The 24,010-nt window shown below is 39.5% G+C and overlaps 1 protein-coding gene across 1 annotated transcript in view; it reads left to right on the top strand.

Annotated features, from left to right (window-relative positions):
- CPVL (carboxypeptidase, vitellogenic-like) overlaps positions 1-24,010 on the top strand; it is a 138,679-nt gene that overhangs the window by 102,207 nt on the left and 12,462 nt on the right. Inside the window, exon 11 of the mRNA XM_012640677.1 lies at positions 3,701-3,883. Coding sequence (XP_012496131.1) covers positions 3,701-3,883 — 183 coding nt within the window. The remainder of the gene's footprint in view (positions 1-3,700; positions 3,884-24,010) is intronic.

Genomic DNA, 24,010 nt, shown 5'->3' with positions numbered 1-24,010 from the left:
TTTTGAAAAGTAAAAAAAAAAAAAAGAACCGTAATAAAAATGTTTTTCTCATCTCTACTGTTTGACAAAGAAAAAAAAAAAGATGCTTGTAATCCAAATCACCTAATTCCATCTCTTGTGAATGCTTGAATTCTGGGATGAGTTTTTAAAGATAATCTATGAACTGAAGTTACGCTTTTGACCTAGTTGCCATGAAAAATTGAGAGCTGGTAGTATTTGAATTACTACAAATTATTCCCGCGGAAGACCCATCTTTTGCCAAACAGAAGTGCCAGCCTCTTAGTGTTATTGTTCATCTTGTTATCTTTTTCATTATAAAAGCAGTCTAACCACATTTACCAAAAAACTAGAAAATAGTCAAAACAAATCAACTGTACTTTGACTACCTTAACTGCCAGTATTTTGCTGTATTCTTTTCCCAAGTTTAAAGCAGGTTTTTAAAATGTGCTAATTATAGAGTCTAAACAAATGGAATCACAGTTTTTCATTGATTTTTTTCATAAGCTAAGCCTTGTTCCACGTCCTCTCATAACCATCGATTTCAATGAAGTACACCAGCCAGCCCTGTAAGGAGTAAAAGAAAAGTCTCTTTAAAAAAAGTGCTTTTGCTCCTGAGCTGAGCCCTCACAGCTGACCAGAAAGGAAAGTGAGGAAACGAGCGTGCAGGGCACTGCCTGGTGCATCGCTGGAAACCTACTGCAACCAGCTCTTTCCTTGCTCCTTGTTTTGTTCAAATCACTACCGACAAGGGAAGTGTGGCTAAAAGCTGCATTCATCTCCGTCTCCTCCCCTCTGTCTTTAGACTTTGTTGCTTAAAATACTAGCAAGCCTCAGGCATAGATTTGCTCCAGACTGTCCCAGTTTTAACACTGAAAGTCCTGCATCCTACACAACCCCTCAGTCCAAGGAAAACCGGGACAGTTGGTCACTCTACCAGGGCAGAAGTGGGGCGAGTGTGCATGCCTTTGTCGTGATTGGCCAATTTGTCGGAGCTGAGGTCCTGCTCTGGAATATGAGTAGCCAACATGTTCCCTGGGGCTTCAGGACCACTCATACTCCTCGCCCACCCGGCTTCCCCTGCTCAGTCCCAGGATCTTGGGGTGAGTGTTTCTCACTCATCCAGCCTAGAGACACCCAACTGGGATACTCCTGTAGGGGCTCATGAGAGTAAATGTGACATTTAGATAAAAAGGAAAGCTCTAGAATTCTTATATTTTATGCCAGCCGCCTTAAATGTCAGCTCTGAAATCACTTCACTTGATCATTAATCTGATTTCTTTTTTGTTGCATTTGACTTATGTACCCTTTAGAAGTTAAAAATGTTTTCCTTGCGTTGCAGAAAGAGAATTTCCATTTGCTCCAAAAAGTAGGCCTTCTATACATCGTGTATGTGAGATGACACAGTTCAGTTCTCCGCCGCCTGACTAGTCCAGAGAGTTGGTGCTCTTGTTCGTGCCGAGTCTTGAATAACAAGGGAAACAGTTCAGGGATGGGCCTCATTTCAATTCAGTTCAACAAACAAGTACTACAATGCTGTTTATATAAACCTGTTTTTGCTGTAACCTGTGGATTCTGCTATTGTCCCTCAAGGATGAAAAAAATTCTCATTGATTTCAGAATTTAATGATGATAGTCAGTAAAGGTAGCTTCAAGAGACATTTATGGGAGAAGATACAAGCTGCATAGAGTGGCCATGAAAAATAAATAGATGCACTGTGTATTTGCTGACTAATCAGCATCTTTCCACTGAATTCTATAAGAGGAGTTACTTTGTGTGCGAGTATCTTTGTTAATCAGCTATAATCAGGTCTTCTTAGAATGATGAAGTGTTTAAGCCTTGTTGGCTGGTACTGATCATATATAATTGTTTCCATACTGATGGCTAAAACAACTGTAAGAGGTTTTGCATAGGCCATACGTACTCAAGGTCTTTGAGGTAATTTCTTTGTATAAAGAATGCAAATACTTTATTGCTATAGTTCAGTTGAGTTTTTTAAAGAGGCTTTAAATCTATCAGGATTTTTGCCCCTTTAGATTTCTGCTCAGGAACGTGGGGGTGGAGATGGTGGCAGAGGAACATGAAAGGAAACACGGGTTCCTGCTGCCGGGGCCCGGTGCTCTTTCATCTTAGTCTGAATCCTGTCCCGCTGCCGCTGGAGGATTTGGAGTGTGTAAAAGTCCGGGGCTTTTTAATTATGTTTAAGCCTTTCAAGAAGGCTGCACCACGAAGGCAGAGACAGAAACATATGCAGTGAAACGTTTTGCATCCAATTTGAGGATTCAACCATTTGGGCCAAATCAGAGCCTCCGCGTGATCAAAGGTAGCATGGAGTTGGGGAAAACCTCTTTGTCGGAGGTGGAGTGGCAATACTCCACCATAATTAATATCATGTTAGTTGCGTAAAACTAGCATAAGAAGAGTAGAAAACTAAGGGGGAAATTACCCAGATTTCTACCATCTGAATCAACCAACTGTATTAATTTTTTCAAACTTTTCATTCCATATATATGAACATGCATACCTATTTTATACAGTCATAATTGTGGTATATCTTATATTTGACTTTCAGCTTTCATACTTAACATGATGTGATAAGCATTTCCCACAGTATGTCACGGTTCAATCGAACATTTTAAATGGCTTTACCATATTCGACAGAATTCCCATACCAGTGTGTATCTAACTACTCACCAAGGATAGGACTTTTAGATTGTGTTTGAGTTCTTAGTTATAATAAGACTCGATGAATAGGTTACATAATTTTTTTTATTTCCTTGGGGTTTATTTTCACAGAAGACATTCTACAAATGGGATTACTGGAACAAAGAGTCTCAACATTTTTAAGTCTTTGGGCACAGAATTGACCACTGCTCTCCTGAAGGGTAGTGCCATTTTATACCATCCTCAGTATAACTTTACCAGCACTGGGTATTATCCGAATTCTTTTTCAAAACAAATTGAAAATTGTTTTGGGAGAAAAGAGTTGCCTCAGCATTGTTTCTCCTATGATAACCATCAGTTTGACTTTAAAAAAAATTGTATTCTAGGAAGAAAGGACATTCCTCACTGTTGACAACTGGCTGTTGTGTATAAGAAAAGGAAATCTTGGAAGTGGCGTGGCAGGCATAGTTGCCTCCAATAAGTAACAAATTTGAGGCACCTACATCTCTCTGCTGCAAAAAATTATAGTTGCCACTAAAATCAATGTAGGAGGGGAGAGCAATATGGATCAGCAATACCTGAGAGAATGCCCAGCTTGCCGGCTTCTGCGGTGGCTGAAGTTGAAGTTCATGAAATGCAGGCTTCAGAAAAATCCTAGGGTGTAGTGTCCCTTAGTTCCACTGAAATGTAACCACAGTCCTCCTTCTTAACATAACCATACATCCAAGTAAAGCCTATCTATGTATCACTGAGTAATACAGCACAAACATTTTTGCAACCAAAAGAAGCCTTTATGCAGATTACTGTGAAGAATGCAATGGTGGAGACAAGGCTTGAGTCTATTTCAGATTGTTGGTGTTTATGGATAACTGGAAGCAAATGTGTCCCATCTGATCTGCTGGCCTGGCCACGTTGAGCATGACATCAGAGATGCTCATGTTTTCTTTTCTGCCTCAGTGGCTCACTGTTTATACCAAGTAGATTCACTAGCTTTACCTTCCGAATCCTGCACTTGCTGATGGCTTGATTTCATTTCAGGTTCTGATCTACAATGGCCAGCTGGACATCATTGTGGCAGCTCCCCTGACAGAGCGCTCCTTGATGGCCATGGACTGGAAAGGGTCCCGGGAATATGAGAAGTCAGAGAGAAAAGTCTGGAAGATCTTCAAATCTGACGATGAAGTGGCTGGTTATGTACGGCAAGTGGGTGACTTCCATCAGGTATGAAAATGCTTAGGGGCATGCAGGTAGTGGGAACGGGATAGTGGGATTGAAAATAAAGCTGGAATACCAATAAGACATGGACAGCCTTAAGCAAAGTCATACAACAGTCAGCATGTATCTGGCCCTATTATGCACAGAGAAGAGTGGTCTGAGTTCGTATTAAAATAAATACATGGGTCTTAATGTAAAACTGGACAAAAGTTTAGGCATTGTTCAAGAGATAAGGAGACAATGAAAGAAAAAACACAACAGTCAGCCCAAAGAGTCACATCATTAATGAGAGAATTAGTCTATTCGGGAACAAAGGGAGCTTGACAAATTACAGGGGGAAGGTTCAACGTAATCTCTGGCAGATCTATGATCACATTTTAATATTATACGTGGAGCCCCAGGACAAAATCTCTCTAGCTGAGACACTAGGGCAACTTCCACTTCAGAGGTCAGACATTACTCCTGTAATTTTCCTTTCTTGTAATGTCCTTTACAAGTTTTGGAATCAGGATTAGGCTGGCCTCATAAAATGAGTTGGGAAGTGTCTCTTCTCTTTCTAGTGTCTGAATTAGTGTCTTTAAGTATTAGGAGAATTCATTGGTGGAGACATCCAGGCCTGGAGATTTCCTTGAAGGAAGGGGTTTTGGGTAATTTTTTGTATTGATACATAATAAGTGTACATCTTTATAGGGTACATGTGATATTTTGATGCATGCATACAATGTGTAATGATCAAATCAAGATAGTTAGAATATCCATTACCTCGAACGTTTATCGTGTCTCTATTTTGGGAACATTTCAAATCTCTTCTAGCTATTTTGAAATATACAATATATTGTTGTTAACTATAGTCACCCTACTGTGCTATCGAACACTGGAACTTCTATCTAACTGTATATTTGTACCCATTAATCAACTTCTCTTCATCCCCCCACACTGCTCCAAGCCTCTGGTGCCATCATTCTACTTTCTAGCCCCATGCTTTTTTTTAGCTCCCACATGTGAGCAAGAACATATGGTATTCGTCTTTCTGTGCCTGGCTTATTTCACTTAATATAATGACCTCCAGTTCCCTCCATGTTGCTGCAAATAAATTTTATTATTTTTATGGCTAAATAATATTCCATTGTGTGTATATACCACATTTTCTTTATCCATTCATCCACTGATGGACACTTAAGTTGATTCTATATCATGGCTATTGTGAATAGTGCTGCAATAAACATGAGGGTGCAGGTTTCCCTTTGATACATTGTTTTCCTTTCCTTTGGCTAAATACCCAGTAGTGGGATTGCTGAAGCATATGGTAGTGCAATTTTTAGTTTTTTGAGAAAGCTCCATACTGTTTTCCATATTGGCTGTACTAATTTACATTATTACCAACAGTGTATAAAAGTTCCTTTTTCTCTGTATCATCACCAGCATCTATTATGTTTTGTCTTTTTGATAATAGCCATTCTAACTGGGGTGAGATAATATCTCAGTGTGGTTTTGATTTGTATTTTCCTGGTTATTAGCTATGCTGAACATTTTTTCATATACCTATTGGCCATTTGTGTGTCTTCTTTCGAGAAGTGTCTATTCAGATCCTTCTCTTCCTTTTTAATGGAATTATTTGTTTTTTGCTGTTTAGTTGTTTGAGTTCCTTGTATATTCTGGATATTAGTCCCTTGTTGAATGAACAGTTTGCAGATATTTTCTCCTATTCTACATGTTATCTCTTCACTCTATTGATTGTTTCCTTTGCTGTGCAGGAGCATTTTAGTTTAATGTAGTCCCCTTTGTCTATTTTTGGTCTTGTTGCCTATGCTTTTGGACTCTTATCCATAAAACCCTTGTCCAGAGCAATATCCTGAAGCATTGCCCCTATGTTTTCCTCTAGTAGTTTTATCATTTTGGGTCTTATGTTTAAGTCTTTAATCCATTTGGAGTCCATTTTTATATATGGTGAAAGATAGGAGTCTAGTTTAATTCTTCTGCATATGAATATCCAGTTTTCCCAGCGTCATTCATTGAAAAGAGTGTCCTTTCCCCAATGCATGTTGTTGGCACTTTTGTTGAATATCAATTGATTGTAAATACATGGATTTATATCTGGATTCTCTATTCTGTTGCATTGGTCTATGTGTCTGTTTTTATACCAATGTAATCCTGTTTTGGTTACTGTCCCTTTTAGTGTATTTTGAAGTCAGGTAGTGTGATACCTCCAGCTTAGTTCTTTTTGCTCAATGTTGCATTGACTATTCAGGGTCTTTTGTGGTTTCATATGAATTTTTAGATTTTTTTTCCTATTTCTACGAAGAATGTCATTGGTATTTTGATGGGATTGCAATGAATGTGTAGATTGCATTGGGTAGTATTGTCATTTTAACAATATTAATTTTTCCAATCCATGAGCGTGAAACGTCTTTCCATTTGTTTGTGCCCTCTTCAATTTCTTTCAACAGTGTTTTGTTGTGTTCTTTGTAGAGGTCTCTTACTTCCTTGGTTAAATTTATTTCAAGATATTTTATTTTATTTTTGTAGCTATTGTAAATAGGATTTCTTTGTTATTGGTATCTAGAAATGTAACTGATTTTTGTATGTTGATTTTGTATCCTACAATCCTACTGAATTTTTTTATCAATTCTAAGACTTTTTTATGGAGTTCTTAGGTTTTTCTCTGTATAAGATCATGTCATCTGCAAAGAGGGGTAGCTTAAATTTTCCTTTTCCAATTTGGATTCCCTTATTTCTTTTTCTTGTCTAATTGCTCTGGCTGGAACTTCTAGTACTATGTTGAGTAAGAGTGATGAAGTAGGTATCCTGTCTTGCTCCAGTTCTTAGAGGAAAGGCTTTCATCTTTTCCCCACTCAGTATGATGTTAGCTGTGGGTTTGTCATATATGACTTTTATAACATTGAGGTATGTTTCTTCTGTGTCTAATTTATTGGGAATTTTTATCATGAAAGGATGTTAAATTTTATCAAATGCTTTTCTGTATCTATTGAGATGATCATATGGTTTTTGTCCTTCATTCTGTTGATATGCTGTATCATGTTTATTGATTTGTGTATGTCAAATCATTCCTTGCATCCCTGGGATAAATCCCACTTGATCATGATGTTTTATCATTTTGATGTATTATTGGATTCTGTTTGCTAGTATTTTGTTGAGGATTTTTTCATTTATGCTCATCAGAGATAGTGGCTTGTAGTTTTCTTTTTTTGTTGTATCCTTCACTGGTTTTGGTATCAGGGAATGCTGGCCTCATAGAATGAGTTAAGAATTCTCTCCTCTTTAATTTATTGCAATAGTTTGAAAAGAATTGGTATTAGTTCTTCTTCATAAATTTGGTAAATTTATAAATCCATTCACTACTAGGTAAAATGATCCAGTACTAGGCTTTGCTTTGTTGGGAGACTTTTTATTACTGATTAAATCTCCTTACTTGTTACTGGTCTGTTCAAGCTTCCTTTTTTTTTCTTTTTCTCATTTTTTTTTCAAGCACAGAGTTTGAGGAAAATGTTCAAGTTTCCTATGTCTTCCTGATTCAATCTTGGCAGGTTTTATGTGTCTAGGAATTTTTCCATTTCCTCTAGGTTTTTGAATTTATAAGCATATAGTTGTCCTCATAGTCTCCAATGATCCTTTGTATTTCTGTGGTATCAGTTGTAATATGTCCTTTTTCATTTTTGATTTTATTTATTTGGGATTTATTTATTTATTCTCTCTTTTTTTCTTGCTTAGTCTAGCTAGCAGTTTATTTATGCTGCTCATCTTTTCTAAAAACCAACTTTCCCTATGCTTGATTTTTGTATTGTCTTTCAGTCCCTATTTTATTTAGTTCTGCTCTGATATTTATTATCTTTCCTTCTAATAATTTTTGGTTTATTTTTTTCTTGGTTTTCTAGTTCCTTTAGGTGCCTAGTTAGATTGTTTATTCAGAATCCTTCTGGTTTTTATGTAGGCAGTTATTGCTCTAAACCTCTCTTAGCACTTTTTTTTTGTTTTGTTTTGTTTTTTGCTGTATCTCACAGGTTTTGATATGTTATGTTTCCATTTTCATTTGTTTTAAGAAATTTCTTGATTTCCTATTTAATTTCTTCATTGACCCAGTGGTTATTCAAGAGTATGTTGTTTAATTCCTGTGTATTTGTATAGTTACCAAAGTTCTTCTTGGTATTGTTTTCTAGTTTTATTCAATTGTGGTCTGAGAAGATATTTGATATGATTTCAATTATTTGAAATTTGTTGAAACTTGTTTCATGGCCTAACATATGACCTATGCTGGAGAATATTCTATGTGCTGATGAGAAAAATATGTGTTCTTCAGCCGTTGGATAAAATGTTCTGTAGGGGTCTGTTAGGTCCATTTGGTCTAAAGTACAGTTTAAATTCATTGTTTCTTTCTTGCTTTTCTGTCTAGATGATGTCTAATGCTGAGTGTGGATGTTGAAGTTCCCAACTATTATTATGTTACAATATTATAACATATTATTATTCTATATCTCTCCCTTTAGAGCTAATATTATAATATTTGCTTTATATATCTGGGTGCTCTGGTGGGTTCATATATATTGAAAACTGTTATATCCTCTTTTTGAATTTATTCCCTTATCATTAAATAATGACCTTCTTTGTCTCTTTTTACAGTTTTTGATTTGATATATTCTTTGTCTTTTTTTCTTCCTCTCTTATTGTTTATCATTGTGGCTTGGTGATTTTCTGTAGTGATAACATTTGAGTCCTTTCTCTTTCTCCTTTGTGTGTCTGCTCTACCAGTGAGTTTTATACTTTCATGTATTTTCATTATGGTAGATATTATCCATTTGCTTCCAGATGTAGGATTCCCTTAAGCATTTCTTATAGGACCAGTCTAGTGGTGATGAATTCCCTCAGTTTTTACTTGTCTGGGAAAAACTTGACTTCTTCTTTATTTTTGAAGGATAGCTTTGCTTGGCTAGCAGTTTTTTTCTTTCATCACTTTGAATATATCATCACATTCTCTTCTAGCCTGTGTGGTTTCTGCTGAGGAAACCACAGTCTGATGGGGATTCCCTTATATTTGACTTGATGCTTTTTTCTTGTCATTTTTATAATGCTCTCTTTCTCTTTAACTTTTGAAAGTTTGACTATGTGTCTTGGAGAAGATCTTTTTGGATTGAATCTATTTGGGGATTTTTGAACTTCGTGTTCCAGATGTTTATATCTCTTGAAAGACTTGGGAAGTTTTCAGCTACTATTTTGTTAAATAAGTTTTCTATACCTTTGCCCATCTCGCCCATCTCTTTTCCTTCTGGTACACCCAAAATTTGAATATTTGGTCAATTTATGGTGTCCCATATGTCACATAGACTTTCTTCATTCTTTTTTACTTTTTCTTTCTTTCTTTCTGGTTTTTTTCTTTTCTTTTCTTTTTTTTTTTTTTTTGACTGGGTTATTTCCAAAGTCCTGTATTCAAGTTCAGAAATTCTTTCTTCTGCTTGATCTAGTCTATTGTTGAAGTTTTTTATTGTAAATTTTGTTTCATTCATTGAATTCTTTAGTTACAGGATTTCTGTTTGGTTCCTTTTTTATCTATCTCTGTTGAATTTCTCACTCAGATCATTGTTGTTTTCCTAATTTCTTTGTATTGTTTATCTGTGTTATCTCATATCTCACCAAGCTTCTTTAATATTATTATCTTGAATTCTTTTTCAGGTATTTCATAGATTTCTTTTTCATTGAAATCTACTGCTGGAGAATTATGTATTCCTTTAGATGTGTCATATTTCCTTGCTTTTTCATGTTTTTTGTGTCCTTACATTGATATCTGTGCATCCGTTGTAATAGTTGCTCTTTCCAAATTTTTGGATTGGCTTTCATAGGGAAAGACTTTTTTCCTATAGATGTGTCTATAGTGTCGGTTCAGCAGGGTGCTTTGGCTTTGATTCTGAGTGGGCACAGTAGTATATACTTTGTATGATTTCTTTGGCTATAGTCAATGTCAGTGATGTCTATGAGCTCCTTAGTGGCTAGGCTGCAGTTATCAGTGGAGGCTGTGGTAAGGCTTTGCTGGGGATGGGAATGCCAGGTAGGCTGGTCCTCTGGCACCAGTGATTATGGCAACAGGCCAGGCTAGTCCTTGGGATCCTTGGTGGCATATGTGGGCACTGGTGGTAGTGGGTCTAGGTGCGCTGATCCTTGAGCCTCCAGGCAGCTTGCTTGAGTGTTGGCAGTGGTATTAGTGGGCCAAGCTGGCAAGTGGGTCATTGGGTTCCTGGGCAGTGTGTATGGTGTTGACGATGGCAGTAGTGGTGGCAGGCTAACCCTTGGGTCCCTTGGTTGCACTCACAGGGTTAGGCCAGTCCCCAACCCCCAGGTGGCACATGCAGCTGTGTTCTGGCAGAGGTGGTGGTGTCAGGCTGGGCAGGCCCAGCCTCTGGTCCCCAGGAGGTGTGCATGAGTGCTGGTGGTAGCATGTGGGACAGATTGATCCCTAGGCTTCTGGACAATGTGTATGGGCACTGTCAGGCTGGGCTAGCCTATTCTCAGACCCCTAGAAGGTATATATGGGCACTGACTATGACAGGTGGGGCAGGCCTATTCTGTGGCCCCTGAAAAATGCTGATGGGCACTGGCAGGGGCAGTGCCAGGAGGGGCAGAGCTGTCCTTAGGCCTCTTGATGGTGTGCACAGGTGCAGGCAGCAGCAAGTGGGCTAGCCAATCTCCAGATCCCCAGATGATGCACATGAGCATAGGCGGGGGTGGCACCAGGAAAGTCAGGCCTGTCTTCATGCTCCCAACGTGCAAGCTGCATTGGATGTGGCAGGTCTATTCCCAGGCCCCCCAATGGCATGCTCAGGCACCAGCAGTGGTGGTGGTGGGCAAAGTGGGCCTGTCCTCAGACCCCCAAATGGCACACTAGTGCACCAGTGGCGGTAACAGTGATTGGAGCAAGCCTGTCTTCAGGCTCTCTGATGGTACATGTGGGTACCAGTGGTGGTGGGCAGGGTGGGTTGATTCCCTGATTCCCACACAATGCACATGGGCACTCGTGGTGATGGCAGGTGGGCAGGCCAGTCCCCAGGCTCCCTGAAGTCATATGCAGGTATGCAGCAGCCCTGGTGCTCTTGGGGGCAGGGTTGCTGTCTGTGGTAGTGACCCCAGGCAGGCGTCTCTCAGGCTCTGGGAAATATACACTTAGGCTCCCTGTGTCCCAGAGGCGGCCTCCTTGGTGTGCTGCCCCTGCCCACCTCTACCCCCCAACCCTCATTCCCTGGGATGTAGGACACCACATGGGCTAGAGTGCTGGGGACCTGGCCACACTGTTAGGTCCAGCCAGCATTGTGATGCTGCTGCTCTCTGGTTGGATGTAGCAGGGTGTCAGCAGGGCTCCAGGGGTGTGGAGATGCAGAGGCTTTTGAGCCCCAGGGCAGGACACAGTCTGGTTGGGGCTGGGCTCTCAAAATAACATTGTGTGCAGATTCTTAGGTCTCAGGGGGTGTGTAGGACCCAGTGTGAACTCCTTCTCTGGAACAGGGCTGTCATGTAGACTCCAGGCATCTCCCTCTACTAGTTTCAGGGCCTATAAGAGCTGAGGGGCTCTCCTGTGGCTGAGATCACAGGCATCCATCATGGGAATGTGGATCGCTGGCATCCCTTGCTTACCTCTTCCCCACAATGGGAGGTCTCTCCTGGCTCCAAGGTGATCCTGACTGGACCAGCTGCTCCTCTTCTCTCTCCTTCTGTGTCTCAGAGGTTCCCTGTCACATCCCTGCTGAATTCCAGTGTTCTCTCTTAGATGCTCTATTTGGTGTGTAATTATCTACTCACTATTTTGGTCCTTCTTTGTGGGGGAGGCAAATGCCAGGTGCCCTAGTCAGCTATCTTGAAGGCCCCTCCAAGGGAAATTACAGGTTCAATTTCTGTAACAGATATGGGATTAATCACCTTTTCTATTTCCTCATGTGTCAGTTTTCATAGACTAATTTTTTTCAGTTATTTGTCTATTTCATCTAAAATTTCAAATCTATTGATATAATGTTGCTTTTGTAATATCATCTTACTATCATTTAATGTCTCTCAAGATCTGTGGTGATATTAGTAATCTGTGCCTCTCTTGCCTGAGGTTTAAAAATTTATTATTCTTTTCAAAGAACCAATTTTGTCTTTGTTGATTGTCTCTATTACATTTTTGCTTTGTATTAATATTTTATTAAATTTTGTTTTTATTCTTGTTATCTTCTTGCTATTTTTTTCCTCAAATGTGATTTACTATCCTCTTTTATGAACTCTTTTTATGACAGAACATGAATTTTTAGTCTTTCTTCATTTCTAATATATGCATTCAATATGATAAATTTGTTAAGCCTAGCCTTAAGTGCACCCTTAAATTTGTCATAGTTTTATTATCATTTAGTTAGTTCTATTGTGTTTTTTCTCTTTGATCAATGAATTATTTAAAAATGTATTGCTTAATTTCCAAGCATTTTGGGTCTTCTATTCTTGCATTTGTTTCTAGCATAAGGAAACATATTCTATTACTGCTTTTTGGTCAGAACACGTATTCTTTTTATGATTTCAGTCATTTGAAATTTGTTGAAACTTGTTTTTTGGCCCCCAAAATGGTTATTTTTGGTAAATATTCCTTATTTATTTATAAAGAATATATATGCTGCAGTGGTTTGTTACAATGCTTTGTACGTCAATTTAGGACAATTTTATTATTTTAATCTTCATATCCTTTATTTTCTCTTTTTTTCTGCTTGTCCTATCAGTTAATAAGAGAGATCTATTAAATCTCTCACTATAATTGAAGATTTTTCTATTTTTCTTTTACATCTATTTTTACTTTATTTTGTGTTGTTAAATGCATACAACTATAGAAATGTTATACGTTTTTCGTATTAAATTTTTTCTTCTTATGAAATGTCCTTTTAAAAATCTTTAGTAATGCTTCTTGCCTTAAAGTCTAACTCATCGATGGTGGTATAGCTATGCCAACTTTCTTTTGATTAGTAGTTAATACTTACAGGATATATTTTTCAAATTTTTGCTTTCAATTTTTCTGTATCCTTATATTAAGATGTGTGTCTTATAAGCAATATATAGTGGAGTTTTGTGTTTTATAAGAGCCTGACAGTATTTTTTAATTGGAATAGTCCATTTACATTTAATGTAATTACTGCTGTATTTGTGTTTAAACCTACTGTTTTACTAGTTGTTTTCTATTTGTCCCACTTGTTTCTATATTTCCCTTTTTCTTCATTGCATTCTTTTATATTACTCAAGTGTTTTATATCATTTCATTTTTTCTCATCTATAAGCTTGTTAGCAATACATTCTTTTGTTTAGTGATCATACTAGAAAGTACAATATAAGTTCTAAACTTTTAAAATCCTAATATAAAGTAGAATTTTACCACTTTCCAGGCAAATGCAAGAATTTTAGAGCACTTTATCTTCCTTACCAACTCTCCTGCTCTTTATCATTTAAAAAACAAAACACTTCTATGCCTAATTTAAATACCACAAAACATTATTGACACATTTTATACAGCCAGGAGTCCCTAAGAGTTACCCATATATTTACCCTTTCATTTGCTCTTCAGTCTTTTGTACATTTCCATGCTTCTGACTGGGTTTATTTTTATTTGCCTAAAGAAATCTTTTTAGTATTTATTATTTTTTTAATGTTGAATTTTCTCTTTTTAGAGATGGGGTCTCACTGTGTGACCCAGGCTGGTCTTGAACTCCTGGGCTCAAGCAGTCCTCCACCTTAGCTTCCTGAGTAGCGAGGGCTACAGGTGTGCCCGGCTTTCCTTTAGTATTTATCTTAGTAAAGTTCTGTTGACAATGATTTCTCTGTTTTTGGTTCTCTGAAAACGTCTTCATATTGCCTTTAATTGTGAAGGACATTTTTCATGAAATAGATTTTTAGCTTAGCATTTATTTTGTTTTAGCATGTAGACGATGTGACTCTGTTGTCCTCTGACTTGCATTATTTATGATGAGAAGTCATCTATGGGTTTCATTGCTGCTCCTTTGAAGGGGATTGTTTTTTGGTTTCCACCTGACTACTTTTAAGATGTTCTTTTTTTGGTTTTCTGAAAATTTTACTATTTGTACTTCTAGGTGCTACTTTTTAATACTAATATATATGTCCTGCTTGGGTTTCTTGAGTTTTTCGAAACATGGCTTGATATCTTTTGTCATATTTGGAAAATTCTCAATCATTATCTCTGCAAACATTGCTTATGTTCTACTCACTTTCTTCTCTTTTTAAGACTCTATTTACATAAATATTAGACTTTTTCATTTTATTCCTTATAGCTTTTTTTTCATCCTTTTTTCTCTCCATGCTTCAGGTTTGGTATTTTCTATTGACCTATTTTCTAAGGCTCTGTTCTCCTCTATTGCCCTTCCTAATGTGTTGTTTAACCCATTTATTCATTTGTAAATTTCAGTTATACCTAGCTGGTAAGGACTGAATTTTGTCCCTTCCAAATTCATATGTTTCAGCCCTACCCTCGATGCCCAATGTGACTGTACACAGAGATAGGGCCTATAAGGTGACAATTAAGGTTAAATGAGGTCAGAGAGTGAGCCTGGGGTTGGAGGATTGGTGTCCTCATAAGAAGAGATACCAGAGAGCTTGCTTGCTGTCTCTCTGTCACGTGAGGACACAGTGGCCATCTGCAAGCCAGGAAGTGGTCCTCACCAGAAACCAAATTGGCCAGCACCTTGATCTTGGACTTTTCAGCCTCCAGAAGTGAGACGAATAAATTCCTGTTGTTTAAGCCACCCAGTCTATGGTATCCTTGTAGGATTGTGCAGAAGATTCAAGTACACTGATAAGCTTAGAACAATACCTAACTCACAGTAAATTTTGCTGTCTTTAGTTTTATTATTACTAACTTAGAATGCATACAACAAAAAGAAAATTATAACCACTAAAAGTCAAGATCTGGGCAAATATTTTATTGGAAGTCAACTCATAAGGCAAAGTTGGAACATTAACATTCAGGCCATGAAGAGCAAATACAAATGTTGACCTGCCAGGGAGCGCTGTACTCTTCACCTCCCCACGCCCACCGCGCCGCTCTGTGATGAGAATTCCACCAGGCACACACGGGACCTCCTCAAGACTCTCTGATGGCTGCCTCCACCACCTGTTATTTTATACCCCCCGGACCAGCCTGTGAAGAGCTCCAGTGCCTGGCACTGCGCACGTGTCCTGCTTGGCTCTCTGCATAAAACGTCCAGCTTGCGAGGCCAGATTGCTGCTTCAGGGCAGCGTGTCCCACAGAGGTGGGAAAAGGAATTGGCTGCCAGTCAGACACTGGTGGCAAATATCACACTAAGCCCGCTGATGACTCTTGTGAATGCAAAACACATTTAGAGATGAAACGGCGCTTATCTGGCTGCCAAAAAACGGGTAACAAAAGAAGCAAGGCCCACATATGTTTGTGATAGGGAGTGTTTTACCACACAGCGAGGGCTCTGCATTTGTGTAGGTGATTTTAAAATGTTGGCGGAGATCCTTCCCTGAGCACCTCAGTGCTGGGGTTGGGGTGGCGCGTGGAGATGAGAGGCAGGAGGAGGACAAGGAGCCCCTGTGTGAACAAAGGCATTCTCTGTGAGCCTGGATCTGGGAATACTGTCCAAATGTCAAGCGTCTGATAATGAAGAAAACGGACCTTAGCCACGGACTTGCTTTTCAGCATTAGACACAGAACAGAAGCATGGGTGTGTGTCTGCCAAAAACAAAACCTCACTCTCTGCCAAACACCACAGCTCTTAATTTAAAATATCAAAACCGAAGTAGACTTGTCTCCGGATGGTTACCTAAAATGTCCACGTCAAGGAATGACAGCTCTCCTAGGGGAACAACAGGATACTGAGGGAGGGAGCAGTTTTCCCCGTGTATTCACGTCAAGCGATGCCCAGAGAAACCAAATGCAACTCCAGCCAGCCTTCGCCGGTCAGATGGAGAATGAATGCTTCTTGTTCCTCCTTGTTGGCTCTGGCCTAGAATGTAGCGAGTCTTTGGTATTTGTCCATTCTAAGAATCAGACACTGCTTTGTTATGAAACCGGGGCTGCAGACTTTCTGAGCTTCTGTGAAATGCAGAATGTGTCTGCAAAATGCATGGTTTGGACTGAATTATCTCTAAGATATCTTCTACCAAAAATCTGAAATATCTATTTTTCATTAATGTCCAGAGGGGCTCAGTTAGCAAGCAATGTAGAATAATATAGTAACCTTCAGCAAATGTCAGAATTCTCTCTACACTTACCTATAAGAGAAGACGAGGGAGAGAGAGAGAGAAGTACTCTCTCTGTATATACCATACTGGTATATAAAATGTAACTCTCAGCCTATGGAATAACCAAACTCATGGGTAGCCTCTGCACTGGTGTTGACTCTGAGCTCTTACTAGTGCTGTCTCTGGGTCCCAGAGGTTCAATCCTCTTTCTGCTTGGCTGTTGACACTCATGGCGGTCACTGTCAAGGTCACCCTACTGCTCCTTTTGGGGTCTTTCTGTGCCCTTTGCCAAATGTCAAAGTTGCTGTTTATGGTCTGTGTTGATGTTGTCACTGCTTTCAAACTGCAGGACATTTTGTTCTTACATCATCGAATCAGCATGCCAGCTCCAAGGAAGTTTTGACTCCGTATTTAGAAATTAAAGACTTTAATCAGAATAATAGCCACACTGATGAATTTCTTTAAGAACATTTTTCTATTAATAGTATAAACTTCGTTAAGCTTAATGTCCTGAAGAAAGCAATTAAACCATTTCAATTTATTCCATCTTTATTTTACTGAAAATATTTTTATTTGACATGGAAACACTGAAAGTAAGTTTTGTTTCATTGGGCAGTTTTCATTCTTATCAAATCTTAGTGTGTGTAGCTTTTGCAAGCACGAGTTTTGCATAATCTCCAACCAGTTTTCCTGACTGCAGTCTGAGCTATGGTTATTTTTATTTTATGTTTTCAATATCAGTATTAATTCAGGTTTACTCAATAATTACAGGATGGATTATCTCAGATAGGTAGCATGTTAGAGCTAGAATTTTAGATCTTATTTTCCAGGTGAGGGAAACCGAAACCCAGAGGTTAAGTGACTTTCCCAAAACATCCTACAAGAGTTCATGTCCGACCTGAGATTAGACTCCAGGCCTTCTGGCTTCCATCCTGGTGTTTTTCTACTTCAATGATGGAATCATGGCCGTATGCTGGGACAGTTAAAATTGGAGCTGTGTACATCTCTGCCATAATTGAAGCAGGCCTGAGAAATAAAGTATTTCACATGCAGTGTTAGCTGCGAATCATAACGGTGCCCACCTCTTTTAGACAGAGAAAGTAGTAGGTTTTTATTTATTTATTTATTTATTTAGTTCGTTTTTTTTTTTTTAAGGCACTAGAATATCCTGAATTTAAAAAAAAAAGAAAAGAGAAAAAATAATAGTAAAGGAAAAAGTTTTTAATTAATTGATATAAAATATATAAATTTAAAAAATGAAAAAAAAAGTTTGTTTCTTCATAGATGAAATGGGAATAATAAAACTTATTGCACATTGTTATGGACACACACACACACACACACACACACACACACACAAAGGCACTAGAGCTTAGCTGGTGGTGAGGCCAGATTCATCCAACGTTCCCCTTACTTGGGAACCTCTGATATTAATAAAAGAACACATGCTGAAATTGGCCCAATTGAGCAGAGAGAACGTGGTGGGCAGAGCCACAGGCCAGAGAGTGCAGGGCTTGGGGCAGAGTGCACAGTCTGGTTGGTAGCCTGGAGCTTGGAGAACGAGAGCTGGGAGAGAAACTGGAAAGAGATCGTGGGGCCTTGATGGTTGGCAGGGGGGCGTTGTTTAAGCAGTGGGGTGCCACCAAAGGTTTGCTGTTTTTTGTTTTTTTACATGCCAGCTCAGGTGTGAGCCATCAAAGGTCATTAAGCACATTTTCAAAGCTGTTCTTTTAGAAGTTAAAATGGCAGCAATAGGATGAATTCAGGGAGGCGGAACCCTACAAATTTTCATGTCAGGAAGAAGGTTCTCTATCTCATTCATAAGGCCACCTTTCTGGTGCTTGGCTCGGAGCTCCTGAAATAGATGTGGGGGATTAAGTTTTGGGCTGTCCAAGCTGTGAGGATTGACTCCCTGTTGGAGAGATGGTGTTTACTGGGTGTCCACGCCAACTTAAAAGCTGAGTATGCACATAGAGATCACTGCATGCTCGTGTCCCTGGTCCTGTCCTCATTTTCCACAGTGAGCACCCCCAGCCCCCTAAGGCAGCAGCCCTGCACCCAGACTTACTTGTACATCTTGACTCTGACCCAGGTTTGGTGTCTGGAGCCCTCAGGCCTGCGATCTGCCACACTCACCTTAGGGGCGTCTCCTAAAATGTCCTGGCTTCCGACAGAAACCACACCATCAGCTAGAGGTTACATCTGGAGAAACCAAAGGGCAGGAGCACACCACCTTCTAAGCTTAACTGTTCTGGAAATTCATCACCAACTGGAAGAAGCTGTCTGGTGTCATGAGAGGAAGGTGGAGTTAGAGAAACCTGGTTCGAATCTCGGTTTCGCTGCTTACTAGCTGTGGGCCAGTTACTGGTTCTGGAGACCGAGTGAGAACAGTTACTTCATGAGGTGGTGGGATGGTCAAAGGAGATACTGAGGTTGGCTCCCAGTTACTCAGCACTCATGAGCCCTCAGGCCAGGATCTGCCATGCAGATTTTAATTCACAATTTTATGGAATCCTGGTAGCTACCCTGTGAACTATGTCATGGTATTTTACTGATTCATAAATGAGGAAACAGAAGCTTCCCCCAAGAAACTTGCTTAAGTCTTCACATAGTAAAGGCATCCGAGGTTTGACACTCCAAATCTCGATCTTTCCACTGCACCATAGTGTCTTTGAGTACCTGTGCAGGAAGTGGTGTGGGGAGGGATGGACCGCTCTGGTTGGCTACAGACCCACCCTGGGGGTATGTGGTGGTGGCCAGCAGCACGTCCAGGCCACATAGAATCTTTACTCCCTAAAGGACAAAGGAATGCTTACAAGGAGGAGGGGGACAGAGAAAGCACAGTGGACAGACAGAAAGCAGTAATAGCCACCGTTTCCTAACTGCTTTTCTAAAGCTGACATTGACTTTGGTTTGTTTCTTTGACTACACACAACTAAACAGTGGATGACTGCAGTCTTTAGAGTGGAAGGGACAGTCAGGCTCGGACTTGAACGTTTCCACGGATCATCCTCAGAGGGGATGTCCAGGGCTAGCCACCGCCCTTTCTTGGATTTCCTGCCAGCAATTCCCCGCACCTTTTCTTTTTCTAATTTTAAACAGCTGAGGGAGTATTATGACCAGTTTCTGAAGGAACTAACAGTTCCAGAAAAGTCTTCAGCAAGTCCTTGGTTGCATTGACATGATCAGAGGAAGCAAAGAGCAGTAAGTGTGACTTTTGCATTTGACTAGCTGAGAGGGAAGGAGAAAATTTTTTAAAAGGTTATTGAATGGAGGAAAGTAGCTGTTAAATAGGTTTAAGACAGTGATTACCAAATACAGTTAATTCCCTGGGAAAATGTTTTGGCTTTGTTACAGAAATTGTTAAACAGAATCTTCTCTAAAATCATCTCTCCCCTAGCTGTGTCTCCTTTTACAAAGAGGGGTGGCCTGATCTCCATCTTCTTTTCCTAAGCTAAGTTCTTCTGCCCATTGATGGGAATTAGACTGTGAGCAGAAAACCAGAACACAGCACTCGAACCACCCCTGCTTCCCAATCAGAGGTGGCAGCCACAGGTCGGGTTCTTCAAAAGCAGGCATTGAGGCAAAGTTTGGGGTGCAAGTTTATTAAGGACCATCTCCTGTGGAAGAAAGAGGGAGGGAGCAGGATTGGACCAAGGGAGAAAGAAAACTGTGACAGGCCAGATCGACCTGACAGGGAGCTCTGGGAGGCTATTTTCCTGCAGAGTGTCCCACATTGGGCCAAAATAGCCAGGCCTTTGTATGCTCAGCTCACTCAGTCACCAAATGTGGGCTGCCCCAGGAAGGGCATCATCTTGGGAAAGGTGGCTCTCTGCAGCAGCGGAGGCAGACCCTGAAGGAGCTGACAGCTGGGGGCTGTCTGCTGACTGCTCTCCCTGCAGCTGGGCAGCGAGTCCCTGCTTGAAGAGGGCTCTGATGGTGCATGTCTGTGTTTACCACAAAGGCCTCCCAGATAATGTACTTGCTAGCTCTCAGGGATTTGGTGGTTGGGTGGGGGTGGGGGTGGTTGCCTAAGACCACATGGGAGTTTGGTCTTCTTTTGTTTGTATGATATAAGATTTTGCCTAAGCTCTCAGTGTAATTATGTCTTACATCTGCATTAGAAAGATGGGTCAGGTCTTGGTTTTCAACTCATATCAAAATTCCAAAATAGGAATGACAGATCTTTCAGGAAAAAGAATAAAGAATTGTCAGTAAATATTTACCCTTTTCAGTTATTTATTGTGGAATAACAAATCACTCCAAAACTTAGTGGCTTAGAGTAACAATTTGTTATTTTTCACAATTGTGTGGATGGAATGGGCTCGGCTGGGTGGTTCTGATTCAGATGAGGTAGGCTGAGGTCACACATGCAGCTGCATTCAGCTGGGAGTTTGGCTAAAGCTGGGACATCCAAGATCTCCTGTCCCCCAGTGTGCTCTCCATGTGGCCTTTAGTCATGTAGTGTCCTAGCTTGGACTTCTTCACAACACAGCAGGTGGTCTTCCAAATGGAGAAGCAAAAGATGCCAATCCTTTTAAGGCCTGTACTCAAAAGTCCCAGAATATTATTTTTATTGCACTCTGTTGGTTGAAGCAAATCACAGACCAAGGCTATATTCCCCTTGGTGGGAAGAATGGCAAAGAATCTGGAACCATCACTAACTCACTACTTTTCCCTAAACGAATATGGCTCAACCCTGGCAGATACAGATTCCCAGGCCTCCTCTTCAGATATTCTGTTTTTAGTGGTCTGGGGTAGAGCCTGGCCATAGCTATTTAAGCTTCTTAGGAGATTCTAACATGCAGTTGGTTTGGGAACCCTAAACTATGGTGTTTATTATGCCACTGTTGGGATATGACTGACATGACTTCCATCTTGCAGGAAGCACAGCGTGGCTTATGTTTGCAGAAACATCCATCCTGATCCCTAAAGGGTGCTCTAAATCCTTTTCTACTTACTTATTTAACACTTACTATTATACTTACTTACAGGCCAACCAGAAATTTGAGAACATAGTTTTACTCTTAACAAACCAGCCATTGATCTGAAGCATCCCATTTAGAAATGTCTCTTCTAGTCAATAGTATCTACTGGTATGACACTAGTTCTCGGAAATCCTCAGCCAAATCCTAAAGCTAAATTTTAGACTTCAGTCCCTGCCATGCATTGTAGGTTTACAAGTGGTCTTTGTTCTCCCAAATCACTGATAGACCATTGGTAATTTAGACTTGTAGAAAACCCCTTTTATTTATTCAAGGCATTAGCTTCCTTTTCCCAGCAGAGTTTTGTGCTGTACTGACATTATGTGGTCCTGGGTGTGCAGTGCTCTTAGATAGTAGTGTGTCTGTATTACCTTCCAACAAAGGAGCAACTGTATCCCTCAGGGTCTGCTTTAAGCATCATCCAGAGCGGTGGTTTGCAGCAAAGATGTTGTCCACCAGACACAGCGGATCTGCTTCTGGATATTATTTATTGATCAAATACTACAATGGATGGATACAATTCCAAGTCAAAGCAAAATCAAAAGTGCAATGTTTTAGACTGTGAAGTCTTATCATGAGTAAACTTAGCATTTCCATTAGGTTATCCTTAGGTTATTTAAAAAAGGATTCTTAACCTGAGGTAAAGGTTTGTAGTTAGGATTTAAGGGGTCAATGAACTTGGGAGGGAAAAAATTGCGGCTTTATTTTCACTGACGTCTAACTGAAATAGTATTTCCTTCCATTATGAATTATGAAATTTAGCATTTCCTTCCATTATGAATGTAGCAACAAATCACAGTGGCATTAGCAGTGCCTTTAACTTTGTCTCCAGTGGAAAGCAGAGATATTTTCATATCACATATTATTAATCCACATGCTGTCATAGATACCTTGAAACAACTTTTATGCTCATCACTACTTTAAAAGTACTGTAGTTATCAGACCCACTGGTTGCTGTTACTGAACATGCTAATATAGAAGTATATATATACTTACAAATTTACTTTCTACTATTTTGATGATTTCAACGTAATAGCTTCATTTGGAATCTATAATATATATGTCTATTGTATGTGTGTGTGTGCGTACAGGTGCTTATGTATTTATAAACATTACTGTGAGAAGTTGTCCATAGATTGCACCAGACAGTCGTAGGGGGTCCATAGCACAAAAACAGATTGAGAATCCATGCATTAAAAATAATTTATAGACTCTTCCCAATCCAAATCACAAATCAACCTTTGGTGATACCAGACTGAAATGTTATGAGCTTAGCTATCGAATAGACTTGAATTTTGTCCCTAGTTTGTTACCTTGGCAATTCTAACTACTTCTATCACCATATTCAAGCGACGGCATAGAGATTAAGAAGGTAGGTTCTGTGTTAGACTTGGATTAGGTCCCTGCCCCACCATGCACGAGCTGTGTGACCTTGGGCAAGTGAACTTCTCCAAGAGCTTCCTCACCTATGAAGCGGTGATAGCATTATCACCTACCACTCTCATGGGAAACTTCATTATTAGGATGGGTTGAGATAATGCTTATAAATTAATAAATGACTTGACACTCTACCTGGCACCTAGAAAGCATGTATCATAATAAATATTGGTTTCTACTGCCATTAGGGAGCTCTCCTAGCAATTATCTGTTTTCCCAGGACAAGAAGCTCTCACTCTGTTCACACAGTTCTTAAGACATACTGTGTATTAAAGGTTCATTTGATGAAATGGGCTTAATATTATTTATCAGACAGACCTAGAACTGCTGCAGTTGTATCCAGTGTTAACGTCACTGTGACAAAGAAACTGCCTTGTTGAGAGTTAGTGGTATCAGAGAGGGCTGAGGAAATGTACAACATTTTGCTACATGGCAGCCTAATAATAGGAAATAAAAGTGTCTACATTGAGTAATGAGATGTTTTTAAAGCATTGAGTCCCTTCTAATTTAACAATAATCTGAAACATCTCTGTTGACAATAAAGGAAGAGCATCCAGCTTTTTTTTTTTATACTGAGCTTCTAACATATGGAAACAGGGAAGATGGGAAATATAGGAGTTTAGATTCAGACAGTAAAAAACAAACTATCAAAACAAACAAACAAAAAAACTCCCAAATATTTGGCAACTCATGGCTCTTCTGCTGTCCAGCACAGAGATGTGGGTATTTATTTTTGTTCCTAATATTTATTTTTGATACAGCAACCAGAGTCCCAAGGTTTAGATTCTGGCCCCTGCTCTGTCTTCTTGGAGCTGCTTATCAGAGGGACTTTTGCCTTTGTTTCAGTTTCATTGCTTTTCCATGTCTTCCTTACTTACCGTTTTTAGATATAGGGCCCATCTCATCATCTGTATGTTGGGGAAAAGGAAAAAGCACAGCAGAAAAGATGTTACATTTCTTCAAGATTCATTTTTGTGAGTTTAGCAGCATCAGAAGGTGGTTTTTCTTTTCTTTCTAAAAATTAAATATTGAATACATACCAAAGAATTTTATAATGTTCGTATAAGATAAAACAATGGTAAATGAACACCTTTGTGCTTAACAGGCAGTTTAAGAAATACAACATTACTAGTAGCCTGCCCTGCCCAACTCCATCACCCTCCCTGTCACCCCTGGAGGTGTTTTTATTGTCCCCTTCTTTATTAATAGTTTCAGTGCAGATATACATAACCATAAACGATACTTTACTTTCCATGTTGAATACATACCAAAGAATTTTATAATGTTCGTATAAGATAAAACAATGGTAAATGAACACCTCTGTGCTTAACAGGCAGTTTAAGAAATACAACATTACTAGTAGCCTGCCCTGCCCAACTCCATCACCCTCCCTGTCACCCCTGGAGGTATAACACTGTCGTGAATTTTGTTTTTATTGTCCCCTTCTTTATTAATAGTTTCAGTGCAGATATACATAACC

Source organism: Propithecus coquereli, unplaced genomic scaffold, assembly GCF_000956105.1.
Source record: "Propithecus coquereli isolate 6110/MARCELLA unplaced genomic scaffold, Pcoq_1.0 Scaffold156, whole genome shotgun sequence".
In the NCBI taxonomy this organism is placed as follows: domain Eukaryota; kingdom Metazoa; phylum Chordata; class Mammalia; order Primates; family Indriidae; genus Propithecus; species Propithecus coquereli.
This window is presented reverse-complemented; position numbering and strand designations above follow the sequence as displayed.